This window comes from Danio rerio, chromosome 14, assembly GCF_049306965.1.
Source record: "Danio rerio strain Tuebingen ecotype United States chromosome 14, GRCz12tu, whole genome shotgun sequence".
Classification (NCBI taxonomy): domain Eukaryota; kingdom Metazoa; phylum Chordata; class Actinopteri; order Cypriniformes; family Danionidae; genus Danio; species Danio rerio.
This window is the reverse complement of record NC_133189.1, coordinates 3912501-3934540: the sequence shown is the minus strand read 5'-3', so window position 1 is coordinate 3934540 and position 22040 is coordinate 3912501. Positions and strand designations below refer to the sequence as shown.

Below are 22040 nucleotides of genomic sequence, written 5' to 3'. Positions count from 1 at the left end.
GATTCAGTTTGCTACTTCCCTTCCTATTGTTCAACACAGGCTCATTGTGAAAACGTTCCCACGTATACATTTCTGGAGAGCACAAATTATGTAGCCAGAGCTACGTATGGCTGCATTTCGTCTTTAAAATGGTATGATACAGCCGACGGCTTCAGTTTCTTTTCATGCTAGCAGCTGACTGCGTTCTTACATGTAGATGGCTTTAGCGATGTTACCAGTTTGCCTTGTGGCTAGTCATGTACATCAGTGGACTTGAGACGCAGAGCAAAGTTGCCCACGAAGATTGGGTTTGAGTCCAGCTAAAACTGTTACAGAAAGCAGGTAAAACAAAAGGCTAAAAAAAGTAAATAACAGAGTGAGAACGTGGTAAGATCTGAAAATGCGGTAAAAGTCAGGCAGACATGGGTTTTTTTTCTTTTTCTGGATTGCTTTTGAAAACACTGATGGTTAGGTTTAGGAAAGGGGGTGGGTGGGGTTATCGTCTGGTCGGTTGGTTGGTCAGTCAATTGACAGCAGCTTCTGGTGGATTTACATGAGAATAGTAGGAGCAAATGGCACTAGCGAGAGAAATTTGAGATCTGAAAAAATCGTACACAGCGGCCTCTGGTGGATTCGCGAAAACAAAAACTGCAAAAAAAAAAAAAAAAAAAAAAAAAAAAAACAGCTCCTGGGACGTATTTTTCGCTGTCCGGAAATGTATGCAGGGGTACATATCAATAATGAACCTGGGTTGCTTTTGCTTGCAGCGGTGAGAGAAATTAATAATATGAAACTATCAGTTTTATTTTATTTATTTTTTTAATTTTGATCAGTTTCAAAGTAAAAGATACTCTATCAAACACCTAGCAACCATACTAGTGACCCTAGAAACTATATGCAAATACACACACACACACACACACACAATTTTATTTTCTCCCAAGAGATGTTTTAAAGAGCAAGGAGGTATTCACAATATTTACAATGATACTTATCTTACAAAGTCTTTTTAATTATTATTTTACTGGAATAAAAGCATTATTATTATTTTTAAAATATTATTAGTTGTTAGTAATTTTTTCGATGGCTACAGAACAAATCACTGTTGTCTAATGACTTGCCTAATTAACCTAGCTAAACTTTAAAGCTCAATATTTCAAAATCATCCAGAGCGCAGATAGAACCTTATAATTTCAAGGTGACGAAATATAAAAAACTTGTAGTTTGTTTATTATCGACAATGTGCTTTTGTATAATGTTATTATTATTAGCAATATTATTTATTATATGCAAATTTATATTTGTTTAAACAAAAAAAAGTTTAGATTTGTCCACCTGTGGGGTTTGGAGACGTTTGCATCTCCATATGGGGCATAAGAATAGGACGTGTTTGGATATATTTTGACCACACTTTGTTATTATTGTTCATTTATTCGTTTGCTGGAAATTAGAACTGAATTTAGAAATAGTTTTAAAACAAATATTTTCGCTTAAACGAAATTAAATATGTAGGCTAATGGATGTCTTCAGTGGAGTGAGTACAACACCGTTTCCTTAGTCCAAAAAAGTAAAGGAGTAAAGTGAAGAGTAAAAGTAAAGAGAAAGTAAAGAGGCTGAATGGAGGAGGCTTGTTCTTTATTTTTGGGCTGCAGATGCTCTGTTTAACTCGTTTTCTCGCTAGTGAAGTTCTCAGTTTTCTCACTTACAAAGTCTGCCATGTAAATAGCAAATGAGCCATGGCACGACGCAACTGATTCTTAAAGGGAATGAGAGATGAGACTCTGATTGGTTTAATGCACGTTACGCTCAAAACACACCCTTTACTCATTAAGGGAATAAGCACAAGCCTGGGTGCAAACCGTATTTTTCCATAGCAACAGTGAATTCAGACCCCTTAATGCACAGGGGGACTAATAATTCAGGAGGGCTGATAATTTTGACTTCAACTGTATATCTAGTTTCAGAAAAACTCTCTGCTGCTTCTTCACTGAATCAGCTCAGGTTTAAATGCTTCTCCTATTTTCTGCATTACCGTATGTCACAGCAAGGTCATGTGGCATGTTTTGGTAGATGGTCTGAGATCATTCACTGTCTCCTGCTATATGTGTGTTTGTGTGAGAGAGTGGAAAAGAGATCCATTGTTCTTGTCAAGAGCTGCCTTTGGGATTTGGTGTTTCTGCTGATGAGTAAATGCTACTGGGAGCGAATCCGAACATGGGTGACAGACCCTCCCAATGATTCGTGAGCCGTTGTGTTTCTCTCAGGTTACACTCAGTGTAAACGGGGGACAAGCTTTCCTCTAAGCCCTGGCAATTTTCCAGTCTGATTGGTTGTGAATCAGGATGTGCTGGTTTTTATGTGTCTGATGGGTGATCAGAGAAATGCCTCACCACACGATCACGACTGAAACTGCACCAGAGAGACACATTACTAACACAAGACAGGAACCATTCCTGTGACTCTCAACATCTTCTGTATTTCCATGTGCTGCAGATCACTTTATTCAGTATATATCTTTTGTTCAATGTGTATACTAATTGCATTGTTTTAGATGTATTATTTTAACCGCTAAACCAACATTTCTAGCCAACATGGTTCTCAATATATCTTTGTGAATGCTTAAGAGACAACTGCTATGTTAGTTGAGCAAAGAGTTATGTTATTGTTTGGGAAATGTCCCTGACTGGATCATGTGAATCAGTGATTCATTAACTGAAGACCCAATCTGACTGGATCACGTGAATCAGTGAGTTGATAACTGAAGACTCACTCTGACTGGATCATGTGAATCAGTGAGTCATTAACTGAAGACCCAATCTGACTGGATCACGTGAATCAGTGAGTTGATAACTAAAGACTCACTCTGACTGGATCATGTGAATCAGTGAGTTGATAACTGAATACTCACTCTGACTGAATCATCTGAATCAGTGAGTTGATAACTTAAGACTCACTCTGACTAATTCATGTGAATCAGTGAGTTGATAACTGAAGACTCACTCTGACTGGATCATGTGAATCAGTGAGTTGATAACTAAAGACTCATTCCGACTGAATCATTTGAATCAGTGTGTTGATAACTGAATACTCACTTTGACTTAATCATCTGAATCGATGAGTTGATAACTGAAGACTCACTCTGACTGAATCATCTGAATTGTTGAGCTGATAACTGAATACTCACTCTGAATCATGTGAATCATTGAGTTGTTAACTGAAGACACACTCTGACTGAATCATTTGAATCAGTGAGTTGTTAACTGAAGACTCACTCTGACTGAATCATGTGAATCATTGAGTTGTTAACTGAAGACACTCTGACTGAATCATTTGAATCAGTGAGTTGTTAACTGAAGACTCACTCTGACTCAATCATGTGAATCAGTGAGTTGATTACTAAAGCCTCACCCTGACTGAATCATCTGAATCAGTGAGTTGTTACTGAAGACTCACTCTGACTGAATCATCTGAATCAGTGAGTTGTTACTGAAGACTCACTCTGACTGAATCATCTGAATCAGTGAGTTGATAACCGAAGACTCACTCTGACTGGGTCATGTGAATTAGTGAGTTGATAACTGAATACTCACTCTAACTGATTCATGTGAATCAATGAACTGTTATCTTACTCTAAATCATATGAATCAGAAAGTTAACTAAATACTCACCCTGAATGAATCATCTGGATCAATGAGATGTTAATTGAATACTTACTCACACTGAATCATCTGAATCAGTGAGTTGTTAACTGGAGACTCACTCTGACTGGATCATATGAATCAGTGAGTTGACAACTGAAGAGTAAATCAAGTGAATCAGTGAGTCGTTAACTAAAGACTCACTCTGACTGGATCATCCAAATCAGTGAGTTGTTAAATGAAGACTCACTCTGACTGGATCAAGTGAATCAGTGGGTTGATGACTGTAGACTAACACTGACTGAATCATGTCAATTAGTGGACTGTTAACTGCAGATTCACTTTAACTGGATCATCTGAAACAGTGAGTTGATAACTGAAAACTCACCCTGACTGAATCATTTGAATCAGTGAGTTGTTAGCTGAAAACTCACTCAGAAAAGACCATCTGAATCAGTGAGTTACTGACTCAATGGAACCAATTGAATGAACTGATATATCAGCTCTTATATCGGCTATTCAAGGCTTTTCAGTTCAAAATAATTTGGAATATTTAGAAATCAGAGAAATGTGCAAAATAATCATATTCAAGCCCTAATGTAATAATGCTATAAGCATACCTTGGAATGGAATACAAAATCCCACAGCTGCCATTTAAATGAATGGCAGTATTACTAAGAGTAATATAGCAGAGCTTTACAAATTCTACGCCTCATTACTGAACATGGCCAAACATGCTACCATTAAACCACGACTTGTTTACCATCCCTCAAATCTCGGAGCACTCAACGCCCCAAACACACATCCCACAAACCCATATTTCATTTTATAAGTGACACCACAAGCAGAGCCAATCACATCTCTGCCCACTGTTCATTTAACAGCCTGAAATGCAGAGCAGCCATGAATTAATCACTGTAATGTGGACGACTGACTCTAAACTCATTTCCTAAAGCAAACCCCGAGTCCTCATGGGAGCGTTTAGGCCTTCTGAAACCTCATCTTTAAATTAGGCTTTAGGTCAGGATGGTGGAGCACGCTGCTGTTAACCTGATTAATGCTTCAGTCGGATTACTGTCCTGAGATTGAGTGTTTGGAGAAGTGAATGATTAAAGAAAACAATGTCAGTATAAAGGATTAGTCACACCTTCACAATAAAACGCATGTGATTAATTGGGGCTGTCTTTATCTATTGCTCTCTGCGTCTTGTTATTACATTTTGGACATACTTCACCCTAACGACTGTGAAAATATATGGGCAGAAGAATCGAAGCAGTATTTGTCAATCCTCATCAATCATAATGCTGATGAGCTTTCCGTAAACATGATTGAAAGGATTTATAAATGATTATTGAGGTTGCCTTAAGCCTTTTTTTGCATTGATGAATTTTGTAATACAAATTGTTCAGGAGCCAAATAAATATAATAAATATAGTCACACACTTTTTTAAATGATACTGATAGTGAATCAGAAATCATATTGAAAATTAGTATTGTTTCTTGTTCTGAAAAGGTCTTATATATATATATATATATATATATATATATATATATATATATATATATATATACATATACTCACCGGCCACTTTATTAGGTACACCTGTCCAACTGCTCGTTAACGCAAATTTCTAATTAGCCAATCACATAGCAGCAACACAATGCATTTAGGCATGTAGACATGGTAAAGATGATCTGCTGCAGTTCAAATTGACCATCAGAATGAGGAAGAAAGGTGATTTAAGTGACTTTGAACGTGGCACGGTTTTTGTTGCCAGATGGGCTGCTCTGAGTATTTCAGAAACTGCTGATCTACTGGGATTTTCACGCACAATCATCTCCAGGGTTTACAGAGAATTGTCAGAAAAAGAGAAAATATCCAGTGAGCAGCAGTTCTGTGGGCGCAAATGCCTTGTTGATGCCAGAGGTCAGGGGAGAATGGCCAGACTGGTTCCAGCTGATAGAAAGGCAACAGTAACTCAAATAAGCACTCGTTACAACCGAGCTCTGCAGAAGAGCATCTCTGAACACACAACACTCAGACTAGTTTCTTGAACATGACAATGAGCTCCGTGTACTCAAATGGCCTCCAAAGTCACCAGAACTCAATCCAATAAAGCACCTTTGGGATGTGGTGGAACGGGAGATTCGCATAGTGGATGTGTGCAGCCAACAAATCTGCAGTAACTGCATGATGCTATCATGTCAATATGGAGCAAAATCTCTGAGAAATATTTCCAGTATTTTGTTAAATCTAAGCCAGGGATGTCAAACTCAATTCCCGGAGGGCCGCAGCCCTGCACAGTGTAGTTCCAACCCTGCTCCAACACACTTACCTGTAGGTTTCAGACAAGCCTAAAGGACTCAATTAGTAAGATCAGGTGTGTCTAATTAGAGTTGGAACTAAGCTGTGCAGGGCTGTGGCCCTCCAGGAATTGAGTTTGACATCCCTGATCTAAGCCATGAAGGAACAGTTAAGGCAGTTCTGAAGGTAAAATGGGGTCCAACCCTTTACTAGTAAGGTGTACCTAATAAAGCGGCCGGTGAGTGTGTGTATATATATATATATATATATATATATATTTTTTTTTTTTGATCAATTTAATGTATCTTTTTAAAATAAACAGTATTTATGTTGTTGTACTGCAGTAATAATTTATAATAATATATTTATGACATCACTCTATTTATTGTTGCTTAAATACATCCAGCCTTGGTAACCAGAAGAGACTTGCTTTATAAAATCTGAATTATTCAATAATGTTTCTGGCTGGTTGTGTAATCAAACAAATAATAATCTCAATATTTCAGTCAGAAATGACATTCATAATCAGCAACTTTTTCTTGCTCGCTCTAAAAGTGCAGCGCAAACATGTGATTATCTGCACACTTGCCTTCTTAACCTCATATTTAATGGCCAGTTTGACTCGGCTGAGCAGCGAGCGGTGATGCTGGCCCTCCTCCAGTTCAGCAGAAACATCCCCATTCAGGATGGCCTCCACCTCTTCTGTGTCTCTGCACAGGTCCAAAACACCAACCACGAAGTCTTTACACTGCATAGACAGCTTCCGGTAGTCGTTCTGCAGGGACAGAGAGAAAACAGCAAAGAAAGTGTGTTTAAAGCCCTGCAAAACATCAACTCTCAGTCTACAAGGTGTCATCCAGATGAGAAGGTTGACAGGTTTCAACAAGGACTTCAATATTGGCATCAACAGGAGACTCACAATCATCTCCAAACACAAAAAAATGGGTTGACATCAGAACCAAACCTCAGGAATTTTGAATTTTGGTCACCTGACGTCACATCCTAAATCTAATCTAATGTTAATGTCTTATGACGATGTAGGCCTGCTGGGTTGTCATAAATCTGCCATAAACATGATTAAACACAACTTAACCTGAATGATGGAAGCTTTCAGTGGTGCTTCTGACTGAGCCGGGCCCAGTTTGATGAACTGTTGTCGGTGTCGGCAGGAGGATTTTCCCCCGGAACACCAACAACAAGTACTAAGTCATAATCAAGCCCTCAAAAAAGCAAGCTCCTGATTGGCTAACGCAGTGCGAATGTCTGCTGTAGTTCATAATTTTGAACTTGAGCAATTGGCACACGCAGTATATGCGTCAATCGGGCAAAACACTCAACTCGCGCCGCTACATTTGCACAAATTGAGTCGTTCTAGGCACTCTAAAGGGAACCTATTATGCCCCTTTTTACAAGATGTAAAAGATATCTGCAGGGTGTGTATGTGAAGTTTTACCTCAAAATACCAAACATATAATATTTTATAATATTATAAGCTTTGATCCTAATTGTGTCATTTTGGTTACTGTCACTTTTTATATATACTTTATTCATAGAAGTTTTTGTAAAAACATAACACCAAATAATGTACATCATGTATATATGTTAACAAACTTGTCTCGGTGTTATTGCCTTATACTAACTAGAACATGCACCAAAACACAAACAAACATAACAGCAATTTTAAAGCACCATCACAAAACAATAAAGAAATTTTAGCCAGACTGATGGAAAAGAAACAAAATAGAATAACATGTAAAAAGGAAGTGGAGAGAAGAAAAAATTTATTACCAGAAACAAAATATATTACAGAAACATTAATAACCTATACATCTATACAAGGAAGGGGCCCCATGTTTTGTCATACAACTTTTGTTTGCCAAATCTAGAGAGGCTTAACCTTTTCAACTTGAGGGCAGAAACCATTTCAGCTAACCATTTAAACAAATTTGGAGGTGTTGTGGATTTCCACTCCATCAGAATCACTCTCTTGGCCAACACCATGCCATACATAAAGGAGAGTTGTTGATGTTTAGGCCAAGTTAGAGCCTGGTCTGACCATCCAAACAATGCTATTTCTACATCAATTTTTATGTCCATTTCAAAAGCCTGGGAGTAAAGTCCGAAGATCCTTTTCCAAAATTCAGATACTTCTGGACAGGACCAAAATATATGACCATAGATCCCGACTGCGCCTTTGCATTTATCACACAGAGGAGAGACAGAAGGATACAGCTTATTAAGTTTGGTTTTTGTATAGTGCAATCTATGCATCACTTTAAATTGAATGAGCTGTAGCCTTACATTTATAGAGCAAGAATGAATACGACTCAGTCCCTCCTCCCAGGTAGAGGATGAAATGTCAATTCCTAATTCCCTCTCTCAAGAATCTTTAAGATGTGCAGTAGAGACCGAGACGTGAGAAGAAAACAGATCTATAAATTTGGTCACTAAATGTTTCTCCAATGGGCACTACCTCAAAAGCTTGTACAAATCATGGTCAAGAGAGACTTCCTCGCACTGTGGAAAATTGTGTTTGATAAAATGACGAACCTGTAAATAACGAAAAAAGTGTGATTGTGAGAGTCCAAAAGTTTTATATAGGTTACTGTCACTTTAAACTCAAATGAGATTGTGCTCTTTTCAAAAGAGGGCGGAGCTACAAATGTCTGTGTGTCAGCATAGTGGCAGATTTAAAAACAAGGCTAATGTTGCATTGTAATGAGGGAGAGATGGTCACTAATGGGCATGGCTTTCACCCTCTGATGACACATACAAGGGGAGAATGCCAATCAAAGTGGAATCAAAGTGGTTTTAATCAAGTGTGATTATAAAAAATAATATTTATGAATTATAACATTAGAAGCTGGTCATATTCAGAGACTGTTGCCACATAACTGTGCTTAAACCCCTTATAAAAGTAAGCTTTGCATAATAGGTGCCTTTTGTACTTCCTAAAAGGCATCTCTGACAGTGTGGAATAACATGTTAAAACAGTGTGCAGGACCTACTAGACAGACATCTGTTAGACGTCATATCAGTGTGATCTCCCAGCATGCACTGCCTGTTGACGTTCAGTTTAAAACAGTACATGCTGCGTGCTTTATTGTTCTCTGTGGGATTCATTATACCTTCGCACCACCAGGACGACAACACATCTCTTATCAGCGTGAGAAAAGCAATATTACTGACCATATGTTAGACGGGAATCAGACAGCAGACATCATGACAGTTATCAAAGTGGGTCACGAAGGTGTGATGAGTGTATAACAAGCGGTGAAAATATGGCAAAATAAGGAATCAAGCAATATGTAGAGGAGTTAGGGTTCCTGTGATGAGTTAAAACTGTAAAACCAAAAATGATTGAATAATAAATCTAAATTACTACAAATCACTGAAATTAAATTTAAGATTAAAATTAACAAAAAACATGAACAAAAAATAATATTCATGAAAACAGTGAGTCACTGATAACAACACAAAAGTGAATCTTAGAGTAGCTTACGTTCCACTTCAAAACCAAAACAAAAAAGTTGATTAAAATACTTATTATTGTACAATGAGGAATGATTAAATGTGTAATTTTTAATTCATTTTAATTAAAAAAATTGTAATTTATTTTTAAAACCTTTTTACAATTATTAATTTATTAATTTACTTTTGAAATATTTTCATAAAGAAATGTATATTTCTGCATCGCATTGATAAAAATAAAGCATATTTTCACACTTTATGTTCATATTTATATACAATTTTTTTATTAATATTTAATTTAAAACGAAATGTAAGTTTAGTTGGACTACTATTCTAATGAAAAGAAAAAAATACAAAGACAATTTATTAATTATCAGAATAGATTTATTTTATTTTGTTTTACTTTATCGATTTATAGTAAAGCAACATGTCTGGTAATTTAAATATATATATATATATATATATATATATATATATATATATATATATATATATATATATATATATATATATATATATATATATATATAAATTTTTATAATTTTAAATAATTTTGATTTAAATATCCGATTGCTTTTTTAAAACCATCCAACATTTTTATAAAGATTTCAGGAAAATAAAGCATATTTTATACACTGAATTATAATTACTTGAAAGTGTCTAAATGTGTAACTTCATTAGTTCATTGTGAATTTAAATCTCTTAATTTTTATAAATTTTATAAATAAACAAATAAATGAATAAAAAAATGAATAAAAATGCAAATAAATAATGTTAATTAAAATACTTATTAATAAATGATTATATGTATGATTAAATGCATTAATTTTTAATGCATTTAGCTATAAATATTTAATCATTTATTTTAAATATACAATATTTTCATAAAGAAATTTACATTTTTGCATTAATTTCCTGAAAATAAAGCATTTTTTTTACACTGAATTATCATGACTTGAAAGTTTCTAAATGTTTTACTTTAAAAGGTCATCGTACATTTTAATCTCGAACATTTTATCAATTTTATAAATTGATAAATACATGAATGCATACATGTAAAAATAACGTTAATCAAAATTAATTATATATATATATATATATATATATATATATATATATTTTTTTTTTTTTTTTTTTTTTTTTTTTAATGAATTATCATTACTCCAATGGGTCTAAATGTTACCTTCATTAGGTCATCATACATTTAAATCTCATAAATTTGATTACTATTTAATTTCAAATAGAATGTAAAATTAGTTGCACTACTATTCTGATGTATTTTGAAAAGATACAAACACAAACTAACATCTTATAAGCATAATAAGGAGAAAATATTTGATTTATAGTAATGCAATGTGCCTGTTGAACAAAATAAATAAATAAATAAATATCTTTTTTGAAAATTTTTGAAAAATCATTTTCTATTTATTTTAATATGTGTCTTTTTCTTGACAGCATCTGTCTAAATCATATTTAAAATAAATGAATCACGGTATTTAAAATGAAAGCTCTAAAGCTGACGAATGATTTCTCAGTTTATCTGAAGTCGATCTCTAGCTCTGAACATGCCTGCGGTTCTGCTGCTGCTGCAAAACCTGAGATGGAAATCTACAGCCATTGAGTTCTGCAGACACACATACAAGCAGACAGACAATCTAATCCTTCACATAAGAGCTGAATCTGCAAGCATGACAATCAGACACTGTTAGTCTGTTAGTGAAAATGATGTAGTCAAACATATTTACCAGAAAGAAGCCATTGTGCTGTGATGTCTCTTTATTACGGTTCTTTTTATCCTGTTGACGGCGGCAGCAAACATACGCACACACACACACACACACACACACACATACACACACACACACACGCAACAGAAGTTAAAAATGCTGTTAAAATGGAAATAAATGTAAAGAAAAGAGATGTAAACATAGGATGAATTCTGGAATGGAGAAGGAAATTCAATGCTGTTTTAACATTAAATTAAAGCTTGTGAGTGGCCATGTTTACACATCAGGTCCATCGCACATTGAAAAAGGATACAGAAGTTCAGTGAGTCAACTGTGATGACTTTAATCAAAATGAACTAGTTTGAGACTGATTTGTGAATCTGAATTCATCATAACCAACTCAAAATAAGAGTCTCTTGAGTACAAGTAAGGTTTTGTGTAAGTCACCAAACCCAATTCAAAATAAGAGTCACCCGAGTACAAATGTGGTTTGTTGCTGTGTCATACTTAAGTTAGTGCCACCAAATGAAATTGTTCTTGACATATTTACTCACTAAGGGTTACTTTGTTTACTAAAACCATACAAAACATTTTTTTACAAATATTACAGGTTAAATTACTGGGAAGTAACGGATTACATGGTACATTATAATCTGGATAACAAAAATAAAGTAGTTGTATTACGTATTAAAATACTCATCAGGTTACAATTTTATATAGTATAGTTTTAAAAGTATAGTGCTATATAAGTAAGTGCTAATGCCTCACAGCAAAAAAGTCACTGTATCGAGCCTCGGCTGGGTCAGTTGGCGTTTCTGTGTGGAGTTTGTATGTTCTCCCTGCGTTTGCATGGGTTTCCTCCGGGTGCTCTGGTTTCCCCCACAGTCCAAACACATGTGGTATACAGGTGAATTGGGTAAGCTAAATAGTCCGTAGTGTATGAGTGTGAATGAGTGTGTGTGGATGTTTCCCAGAGATAGGTTGTGGCTCGTAGCGCATCCGCTGAGTAAAATGTGCTAGATAAGATGGCAGTTCATTCCGCTGTGGCGACCCCGGATTAATGAAGAAAATTAATAAATGAAATTAATGAATATATATATATATATATATATATATATATATATATATATATATATATATATATATATATATATATATATATATATATAATAATAAATTAAATTAAATAAATATAAAGGTTACGGCTGGTAGGGCTTACATATTTTACATATTTTTACATATTTTACATATTTTACATATTTTTTAAATAAATATGTAAAAAAAAAAAAATATATATATATATATATATATATATATATATATATATATATATATATATATATATATATATATATATATATTTTTTTTTTTTTTTTTTTTTTTTTTTTTTTTTTTTTTACATATTTATTTAACCTCTGAAAATTTTTATTCACAGTTTACTAATGGTCATGTGACACAGGTAAACCAATAAAATATTCAATTAATCACTTAATTAGACAGGAGAATATAATTCAGAATGTAAATATATTTCATGTTGTTGCCAATAAAGAATCTATATTTTTTCTCATTTTATTTTAGATCCGTGTGGTACAAAATAATCAAATAGGCTCAATATATAGTACATGTGAGGTCAAAAAAAAAATAATTTAAAAGTAATCCACAATGTAATCAGATTACACTACTTAAAACAAAGGTCTCAGAGCTTTGCAATGACATGAAGGTGAGCACTTATTGACAGAATTTCATTCTTCATCGAAATTTGCAGTGTGCACGTGGAAAAACTAAAAAGCTACATCAGTGGTTCTCAACTGGTTTGGCCATGGGACCCACATTTGTACATGGTCATCAAGCCGCGACCCAAATTTTTAGGAACTATAATAAAATTTTAGGAATTATAATTAGTTTGTATTCATTTGTTAACATACACAAGTACAGATAAATCATAAGAAAATCACCAAGACTTACAAATAAACAATATTTTACTGCTGTCATTAAACAAAATGTATCAAATTATAGAAATATTACAGAGTAAAAATGTCAAATACTGTCAACAGTTTCCATTAACTAAACTGAACTGTTAAAAAAAAAACATTAACACTGATCCGGTTGAACAGAACAAACCAACAAATTAAAGTAAAATTATTAAAATAGTCATAACCATTTTTATAACATTCACCAGTTATTTGCTCTTCTGCTTTTGTGTGGGCTTTCTTGGCCTTTGCTACACGGTGAGCAGAGTGCCTGTACTTGTTTTAAACTTGAAGCTGTTCGGCACTTTTGTGATGCTCTCAGCTCCTAGAGTCATCTTTGAGAATAGTCCACAGGTTTGTCCTTGCAACTGGGATGTTTAGTATCTAAATATCGTTTTAATAAAGAAGGTTTCATGCTCTCGTGTGAGAGCACCTCATTACATATGACACACTGAGGATTTAAGCCTTTTTTGTCATCGATATAAGTAAATCCACACTTAACATTTTCAGGGTCGTACTTGCGCTTCGACATATTTGTTGCTATAATTAAATAAAACTTCACATTTCAAATGGTACGGTTGTCGCATGTACATTTCAAAATAAAAGTCCCATATAAGCAAAATAAGTTAAAAATTTAAATTTTGTTGTTTTATTGATCACCCACTCCGCGACCCACTGAAAATGTTCCCGCGACCCACCAGTTGAGAAACACTGTGCTACACGCTGTGTCCTCACTACACACGGCACCGCATCATGTGTTAAAAGGTCTCTTTTTTAACGTTTCTATTTCCAAGACAAAACAACGGCATAAACTACTATGACGATGATCACCTCAGGTGCTGATTATGGGCTTTATTTAGTGTTAAATGCTCCCAATGTGAGTTTAAATAGCATTTTACGGGACATTTATTGCCATACTACTGAAAGCAGCAGCAGATCAGCAGATATTGAAAATTAAATAACCAGAAAAATATCCAAACAACATCAGTCACTCAGTAGCCTATTAATAATGTTAAAAAGGTTTATTATGTATTCATTAGATTATAACGTTTCTCATTTCATTAGGAGTACAGTGGCTGATTATTAAATGAATGGCTAGTATTTAAATGTTTCTGTCATGTCGCATGTTGCACGAACAGACAAATGCTTGTCGGTAGAATCCTGACGCATCGTGTGTAGCTATGACATGGTGTTAGACACCAAAAAACGACAATGGATGAATCAAGTCACTAAAAAAGGCAAAGTACTAAAGAAAAAAACACATCAGCATACAATAGCCAACTTACCTTAAACTCCTTTTCGATGTTAGCCAGTTTGGCAAGCTCATTGCTCAACTCCAGTGCGGTCAACACAGGGTCTTCGCTGGATAAAGACAAATACGCCGGGCTGGCGAGTCCACGGTACGCATTAATCCTAGAGCGCGAGTGGCTAAACGAATCTTTCCTCTGCTTCTCCGTGCAGTCCGCGCACTTACAGAAATAATCGTGCGGGCGCTCAATCCTGGCGCCCTTCAACAGCAGCATGTGCACCACCTCGTATTTCTGACAATGTGCAGCCAAAATAATAGGCGTGATATCAGGAGAAAACCGCGTCCCGTCCTCGTCGTACGAGTAGAAATCATCATCCTGCAGCTCACAGGGGCTGCGGGTCAATCGTTCGCCGTTCCCAAAAGACGGATGCCCCAGCAGGGCCTCCACGATACGCACGTAACCTTTGGAAATGGCCAGCAGGAGGGCGTCCCCGACTCGGGCCAGGTTGTCCCGCCGCAGGAGCAGCTCAGTGACCTCCAGGTGCTCGTTTCCGACGGCCAGCTGCAGTCCGTTCTGGCCCATATAATCCATACAGTTCACGTTGAGAGTGAGAGATTCTTCCAGCATCTTGCGGACCACAGGGATGTTGCCATATTCGGCTGCATCCAGAAAGCGCTCTTCCTCTGGGGTGAGGCTGGTGCCGCGGGCGTTGAACATGAACGCTGGTCCACGGATGGCTTGCCGGCGACCCTTTTCTCTTGGGAGGGTCATCCTGCGATGGGGGAAACTTTCAGAGGATTTCCTGCAAGTCAAAAGTACAAGAATTTTAGAGTCAGTAATAGTCTGCACATTTTCCTCTGAATTACAGGGGTGTATCTTGAAAATTTGAGTGGACATCTTTTTTTTTTTGATAAATTCTATACATTTGTAGTTGTAAATTGTACAAATTTTAAGAACAAGAAGATCAGAACTGCAAGAATCGCAAGATTTAAACTCAAGTATTATATACTTTCATAAGATATAAACTATTCTGACTTTATGCCGTTCAGTTTTGATGTTTTTTGAGTGTTTGCAACTCAATTATCACAGTTGCAATTTTAAGCTTTCCTGCAATTACTCAAGATTTTTTGCTAAATTAGTTTACATATCATAATTTGCACTTCTTTTCTCTCTAAAACTAAACAAAAATGCAGCTGTATGCTCTAAAAACGTTAAGAAAAATATGTCAGAACTGCAAGTTAGGTATAAAGTTAAGACACAAGATATAAACCCACAATTCTGAATCCATGCCAAGCAGTTTTAATGTTTTCTCAGAATTATGAATATTTGCAACTCAATTATCATAATTGAAATTGTAGGCTTTGCTTTAATTACTCTCTGTTTTTTTTTTTTTTTTTTTTTTGCTGAATTTGTTTATAAATCACAATTTGAATTTCTTTTTTTCTCTCAAAATAAAAAGAAATGCAGTTGTAGAAAAAAAATGAAAAAGCTGAGTTTAAGAAAAACGTCAGAACTGTAAGCTAGGTATGAAGTTAAAACTGCAAGATAAAAATACAAAATAAAAATGCAGTTTATCTCAGAAAAAGAAATGCAGTTTCTCTCAAAACAATGCAGTTTGTCTCAGAATTTTTTTAAAATCATTATATCTAAAAAAAAAAAAGAAAACTGCAGCTTTTCTCAAAACAATGCAGTTTTTTCAAAAACAATGCAGTTTATCTCAGAAAGAAAGAAAAATGTAGTTTATCTAAAAAAAGAAGTGCAACTTTTCTCAAAAAAAGTTAAATGCAGCTTTTCTTAAAACAATGCAGTTTCTTTGAAAACAATGCAGTTTTTCTGAAAAACAGAAATGTTGTTTAGAAAAAAAGAAAAAGAAAAATGCAGATTAATCTCAGAAAAAAAGAAAAACAATGCAGTTTTCCATAAAAAAAAGAAATACAGATTTTCTCAAAAAAAAGAAAAATTCAGTTTTTCTCAAAAATTTTAAAGCAGTTTTTCTCAAAAAGAGAAATGCAGTTTTTCCTCAAAAGAATAAATGCAGTTCTCTCAAAATTTTAAATGCTGTTTTTCTCAAAAAAAAGAAGAAAAAAAGAAATGCAGATTTTCTCAACAACAACAACAACAAAAGAAATGCAGTTTCTCTCAAAAAATGCAGTTGTAAAATCTAGAATTTTAAGAAAAAAAAAGTCAGAACTCCAAGCTGGGCATGAAGTTAAATTTGCAAGATATAAACTCACAATGCTGACTCAATGATCAAAAATGTTTTATTCTAATTCTGAGCATTTGCAACTCAATTATCAAAATTGCAATTTTAGACTTTCCTGCAATTACTCTCGATATTTTGAGAAATTAGTTTTTATATCTCAATTCAAACACTAATTTTTTTTTTCACAATCAAAACAATCAATTTTAGCTTTTCCTGTTACTCTCAATTATTTGTTAAATTAGTTTATATATCTGTAATAGTTTATTTTATAATTAACACTTTTTTCTCTCTCTAAGACTCTAAGACACAAATCTGCAATTGCAAGATGTAGAGCATTAATTCAGAAAAAGATTAAATCTAAAAATATTAGCATAGTAAATAAATAAACAAGCATATATTAGAGTCCGACCCAACGCTTCGAGCTCATCCAAGTGATATCCTGGTGAATTGGCTGCTCGGTTAAAACTGATTTCAGTCTTTGACGAGCATCCAGCAAGTCTGGCGTCTCACTGAGAGCTGACAAGTGGTGTATCATCAGGGACGCGATCCCTCGATCCAGTCCCGCTGAAAGCGAGATCCCCCTCAGGATTTTAATAGCTTTTTAATGAAACGCAACAGATGCCAATCAGACTACAGGTGGGTGTCTTATTGGAGTGACGTCTGTGCTACAGTCAAGCTGAGTCACTTTCAGTAAGACCTTCAAGTGAACACAACTATCAATAACAACAAGAGGAAATTGAGTTTATATCGGTTCACAAAACACTTATTGGGATATGTAATAAAATATGTCGACGTCTTGGCCTTGTGGCTAGTTCACAAACTCATGATGATATGTTTAAACATTGTGATGCTATTAGGAAAGGGTGTAAATCCTGCCAGTTCAGTCTGATCACTCTCCTATACATCACTGTGCTCTATAATTATTCTCTTTATTCTCTATTTTCACCTGGGTATACTCATCCCGAGGTCCTCAGATTATGCGGAGTCACTGATTGGATCCAAGACCAGCGACGAGATGATCCCATATCCGGGACCAGGCCATATCTTGAGCTGCTGCTGCGCTGATGGTCGTGGGGAGTGGAGATCATGAGTATGATTCCAGCGACACTCCAGGGACAGACGAATCTTCGCTAAGGCCATCTTCCAGTCTCCACCGCGGTGACTGAAGCTCTGCACAAGACTTTTGGCCAGCGGAGAAATTAAAATGGTCGTGCCCAACTGAGTCTGGTTCTCTCAAGGTTTTTTTTCTTCACTCCCATCAGGTGAAGTTTTTTTTCCCTCTCCGCTGTCGCCACTGCCTTGCATGGTTCAGGATTGGTAGAGCTACGCATCGATGAATTTGCTCTTCAGTGTTTGAACTCTCAGTAATGATTAAATCACACTGAACTGAGCTAAACTGAACTGAACTTAAACACTAAAAACTGAACTACACTGTTCCAGTTACTATGACCATTTATGTGAAGCTGCTTTGACACAATCTACATTGTAAAAGCGCTATACAAATTAAGCTGAATTGAATTGAATTGAATATAGTGTAAAAAAAATGTTGGGTTCATGACAATCGATTAGTGTTGGGACAACACAAAGTAATAAGTTCACCTTTTAGTTTTTACACATTTAAGTTGATTGAACATAAAACATTTTAACAAACATTACTTTTTAAACAAGTACTGCTTTTCTTACAAATAAACTGCATTTAATTTAGAATAATGCCCCAACACTGGTTACTGAGCCGTAATCAAATTAAGTTTTGAATGGAATGATCTGCTTTAACACAGTATAATCCATAAAAGCACATATTTCCAGCAAATCTCATGAGCACTTGGAAAAAATGCAAGGGAAATCATATTTATTCTGCAATCATTATGAACATCAAACCGCTTCAGCTCAATTCCCATTGATATGGCAATGTTTGAGTAAATGAAGCCAGAGTTTGTTTAATTTAGGGTCCGAATTTTGTCTGAAATGAGATGGAAGGCGGTCTGCAGGATTTACTTGAGCGGGGAAATTCATTTCACACAGCTCAGGTCTCTGGAGCACCACGTCACAAGAGACCAGAGACCAGGAGAAGCATTCAGCTTCAAATCTGCAGCACAAACCCTTCATGCAAACCCCTCCACCCTGACAATTCGATAAACGCAAAGCGCTCGCCCTCTCCAAAAACCTCTCAAACCAACAAGCCAAAATGACTTTAATCTGTGCTGGGGAGAGATATGAATTAATGAGAAGGTTAAACTGCTTTCGTAATGTCCTGTGACCTGTAATAGAAAAAAAAAATATTGTCTTCCTGTTCACACGTAATATATTTTAATGTGAAGACTGAAAATTGAATAAAGTCAGACCAAGTTTAATTGCTTTAATTCTCCGGAGATGCTCAGTTTACACACAGAACACAGACAGCCTCTGTGAGTGAAAGGATCTCAAGGATGGGCTCACAGGCATTTTTAAAGACAATGTTAAAATGTTTTAGATGAGAATTTCTCTACAGCTTCTTCACTGTTAAACAACCAGTAGATTGTGATAGCCCATTGATTATAATGCATTTGATCTTTACTTTAGCAAAACTTCAATCAATCATCAATATATAATTGGCAATCATCAATATATGTAAAACTGTACAAAAGCAAGCACATCCCTCTTGGTTGCTGAGCCAAAAACGCAAAAGGTGCAAATTAAGGGCTCTATTTTGATGGTCCATGCGCAGAGCGCAAAACGCAGGGCGCAAACGCTTTCAGGGCATGTCAGAACGCATTTTTGCCAATTTAAGGATGGGAAAATCCACTTTGCGCCATGGCGCATGGTCTAAAAGGGTTGAGTTTATTTTCTTAATGAGTTATAGGTGTGTTTTGAGAATAAACCAATCAGAGTCTCATCTCCCATTCCCTTTAAGAGCCAGCTGTGTCGAACCATAAGCGCATTCACTATTTACAGGACGCAAAGTAAGGCCCCGTTTACACTAATGCGTTTTAGTTTGAAAACGCATAAGTTTTGCTACGGTTACGCCATCCGTCCACACTACGCCGGAGTTCTCGAGCGCCGAAAACGGAGCGTTTCGAAAACGCTGAAGAGGCCGTTTTCATTCTGAAACGCAGCTGCTCCGTCTCAGTGTGGATGATGGAAAACGGAGACATTTGAAAACGGAGGCGGGGCTGCAGACATTCGCCTCTCTGATTGGGGCTTTTCCTGAATATTAAGTAGCCTAACACGCACAGTTCAGTCCTGCATCTTCTCCGTCTAAGTTAAAACTTCGCAAGTTTGATCATGGCTGCAGTCTCTTCTTCTCAGTTTGATATGGAAAACAGACTATACCGAGGACACGGGTAAATATTCAAAGGGAACAGTGTACTTTATAACTTCATTCACATCACCCTGGCTACGTTGTTTTACTTTCTCAACAATAAAATGTAAACATGATATAAGGAACTGCCTATTTTCATTTTAATATTAACAACTAAACAGACAGCAAAAATGTTGAGGCGCCGTGCTGCAAATATGAGCGTCATCTTCACTGTGTGGATATTTATAACAAAACGGAGCCGATAACTGCCTCCTTTCAATTTCAGTGAAAATACGAAACACACCCTCTCTTTTGCTGAATATCAGTTTTAATCGATAATGGCCATTATAAAAGTATAACATACAATAAGTTTATACATTATAGGAAATAAAGGCAAGCGATCAGTCAATATACAGAATGTACGTGCTTACATTAATCATTAACTTATCTTTGCGCTTAGCCAGAACACGTTACCTGAGAACAAGTAATAGATTCCAATGTCAAATGAATATGTCGTTAAATAAAGACAACAAGATGAAAGAAATATTCCGTTTAATAAATATAGTGAGGTTAGATCCAGCGGGAGATGCTTGATGAGAAGTCCGACTAGCACAGCTCTCATCTGGGTAGATTGGCTACAGCGCTTGCCTGAGAGTGTGTGTGTGGTCACGTGATGTGCGTTTTCAGCGTTTTGGTGTGGACGGAGAGCAGTTCAGAAACGCTGGTTGAAACGCGAGTGTGGATGCGGATCGTTTTTATTCTAAAACGCCGTTTTAAAACTAAACGCACTAGTGTAAACGGGGCCTAAGTCTAAGTGGAAAAACTGAGCATTTCACTAGCAAACAGTTAACAGTTTATTTAACAGAAAACTGTTAAACAGAGCATCTACTGGGTGAGAACGAGAGATAATGGAACTACTTTCACTTTCACTCTAGGATAGAGAAACTTTTACGCACAGACATCAATTAGTCTATAAATAAATACTTTTGTTTGTTAAGCGCAAATATTCGTTTCAAAACTATTTCTAAATTCAGTTCTAATTTCCAGCAAACGAATAAATGATCAATAATAACAAAGTGTGTTCAAAAATCAGTGGTTTTTCATATTTCTGTAGGCTAGAAAATAATATGTTTAGTAATATTTTAATCCTTTATATTTATATCCTATATCTATTCTTATTATATCCTATATATATCATTAATATTTAAATGTTTTCATATGTAAAGATGTTTGCCTATTGCTCACTTGTGTGTATTAAGCAGTGTGTAGGCGAGGCGCAACTCTGCGCCGGAGTTTAGACCGGGTTAGTTTTGGTCAAAGAAAAAATCTATTTTAGTTTCTCAAAATAGCAACGCGCCAGCGGTCCACCTCAGAACACCTTCCTTTTTAGACCAGAATGCCTATGGACGCACATATGAGCGCTAATGCATTTGCTATTTAAACAGCGTAGCGCAACGCCTCAAAACGACTCTTGCGCCGAGCTGAAACTAGCAAAAGACTATTGCGCTGCGCCTTGCGCCACATTGCGCCGGGTGTATGATAGGGCCCTAAATATTCATCAAAGGCGGCAACACCAAAGCTCCAAAAATACAAATTTATTCAATTAAAAAAGCTGACACAAAGCATGTAACGTTTACAAGCCACACTACTACGCTACTGTAACTTTCACTGAGAAATGTTTCCAGTCCAGCCGATCTCCCGCCCCCGAGAGCCATATACCCCACAATGGTTGATGGGTTCTCCTGATATATATATAGACAGTGACCTAGTGGTTGAACTAGAAATTTCACTCCAAACTCAAAAAATATTGAAGAGGGTTTTTTAAGCCACTCCTCTAATTACACTCCAGCATACAGGTTGCCAGATTGTCTTGCAATGTTAGCTGCTTAGCTAATATTTACATTTGTAACATTTATTTTATTTGTGGTAAATAAAAACCACAACATGTGCAATTTTAAACCTCTGAATCTGCGTCATCTCATCTTATTTAAATATGCTGAGTTTTCCACCTAAGCAACCTGAGGTGCTGAAATATAATTGAGGAAACTAGCAGTGGGCTGGTTTGGAGACCAAAACAAAGACAGACATTCTGACAGGGGATGGACATTTTCAAATTAAAATAACTGACTTAAGCACTGTTTTTCAAACAAACAAATATGTTCGTTAAGTATTTTTCATACATATCTGCAAACATATGGTATTTTTTGTGTTTTAGAAGCT

General features: G+C 35.7%; 1 protein-coding gene across 1 annotated transcript in view; it reads right to left on the bottom strand.

The window, feature by feature from the left end:
- Window positions 1-22040, bottom strand: part of trpc3 (transient receptor potential cation channel, subfamily C, member 3) — a 64899-nt gene that overhangs the window by 37974 nt on the left and 4885 nt on the right. Inside the window, 2 exon segments of the mRNA NM_001289884.2 lie at window positions 6512-6697; window positions 14377-15142. Coding sequence (NP_001276813.2) covers window positions 6512-6697; window positions 14377-15142 — 952 coding nt within the window.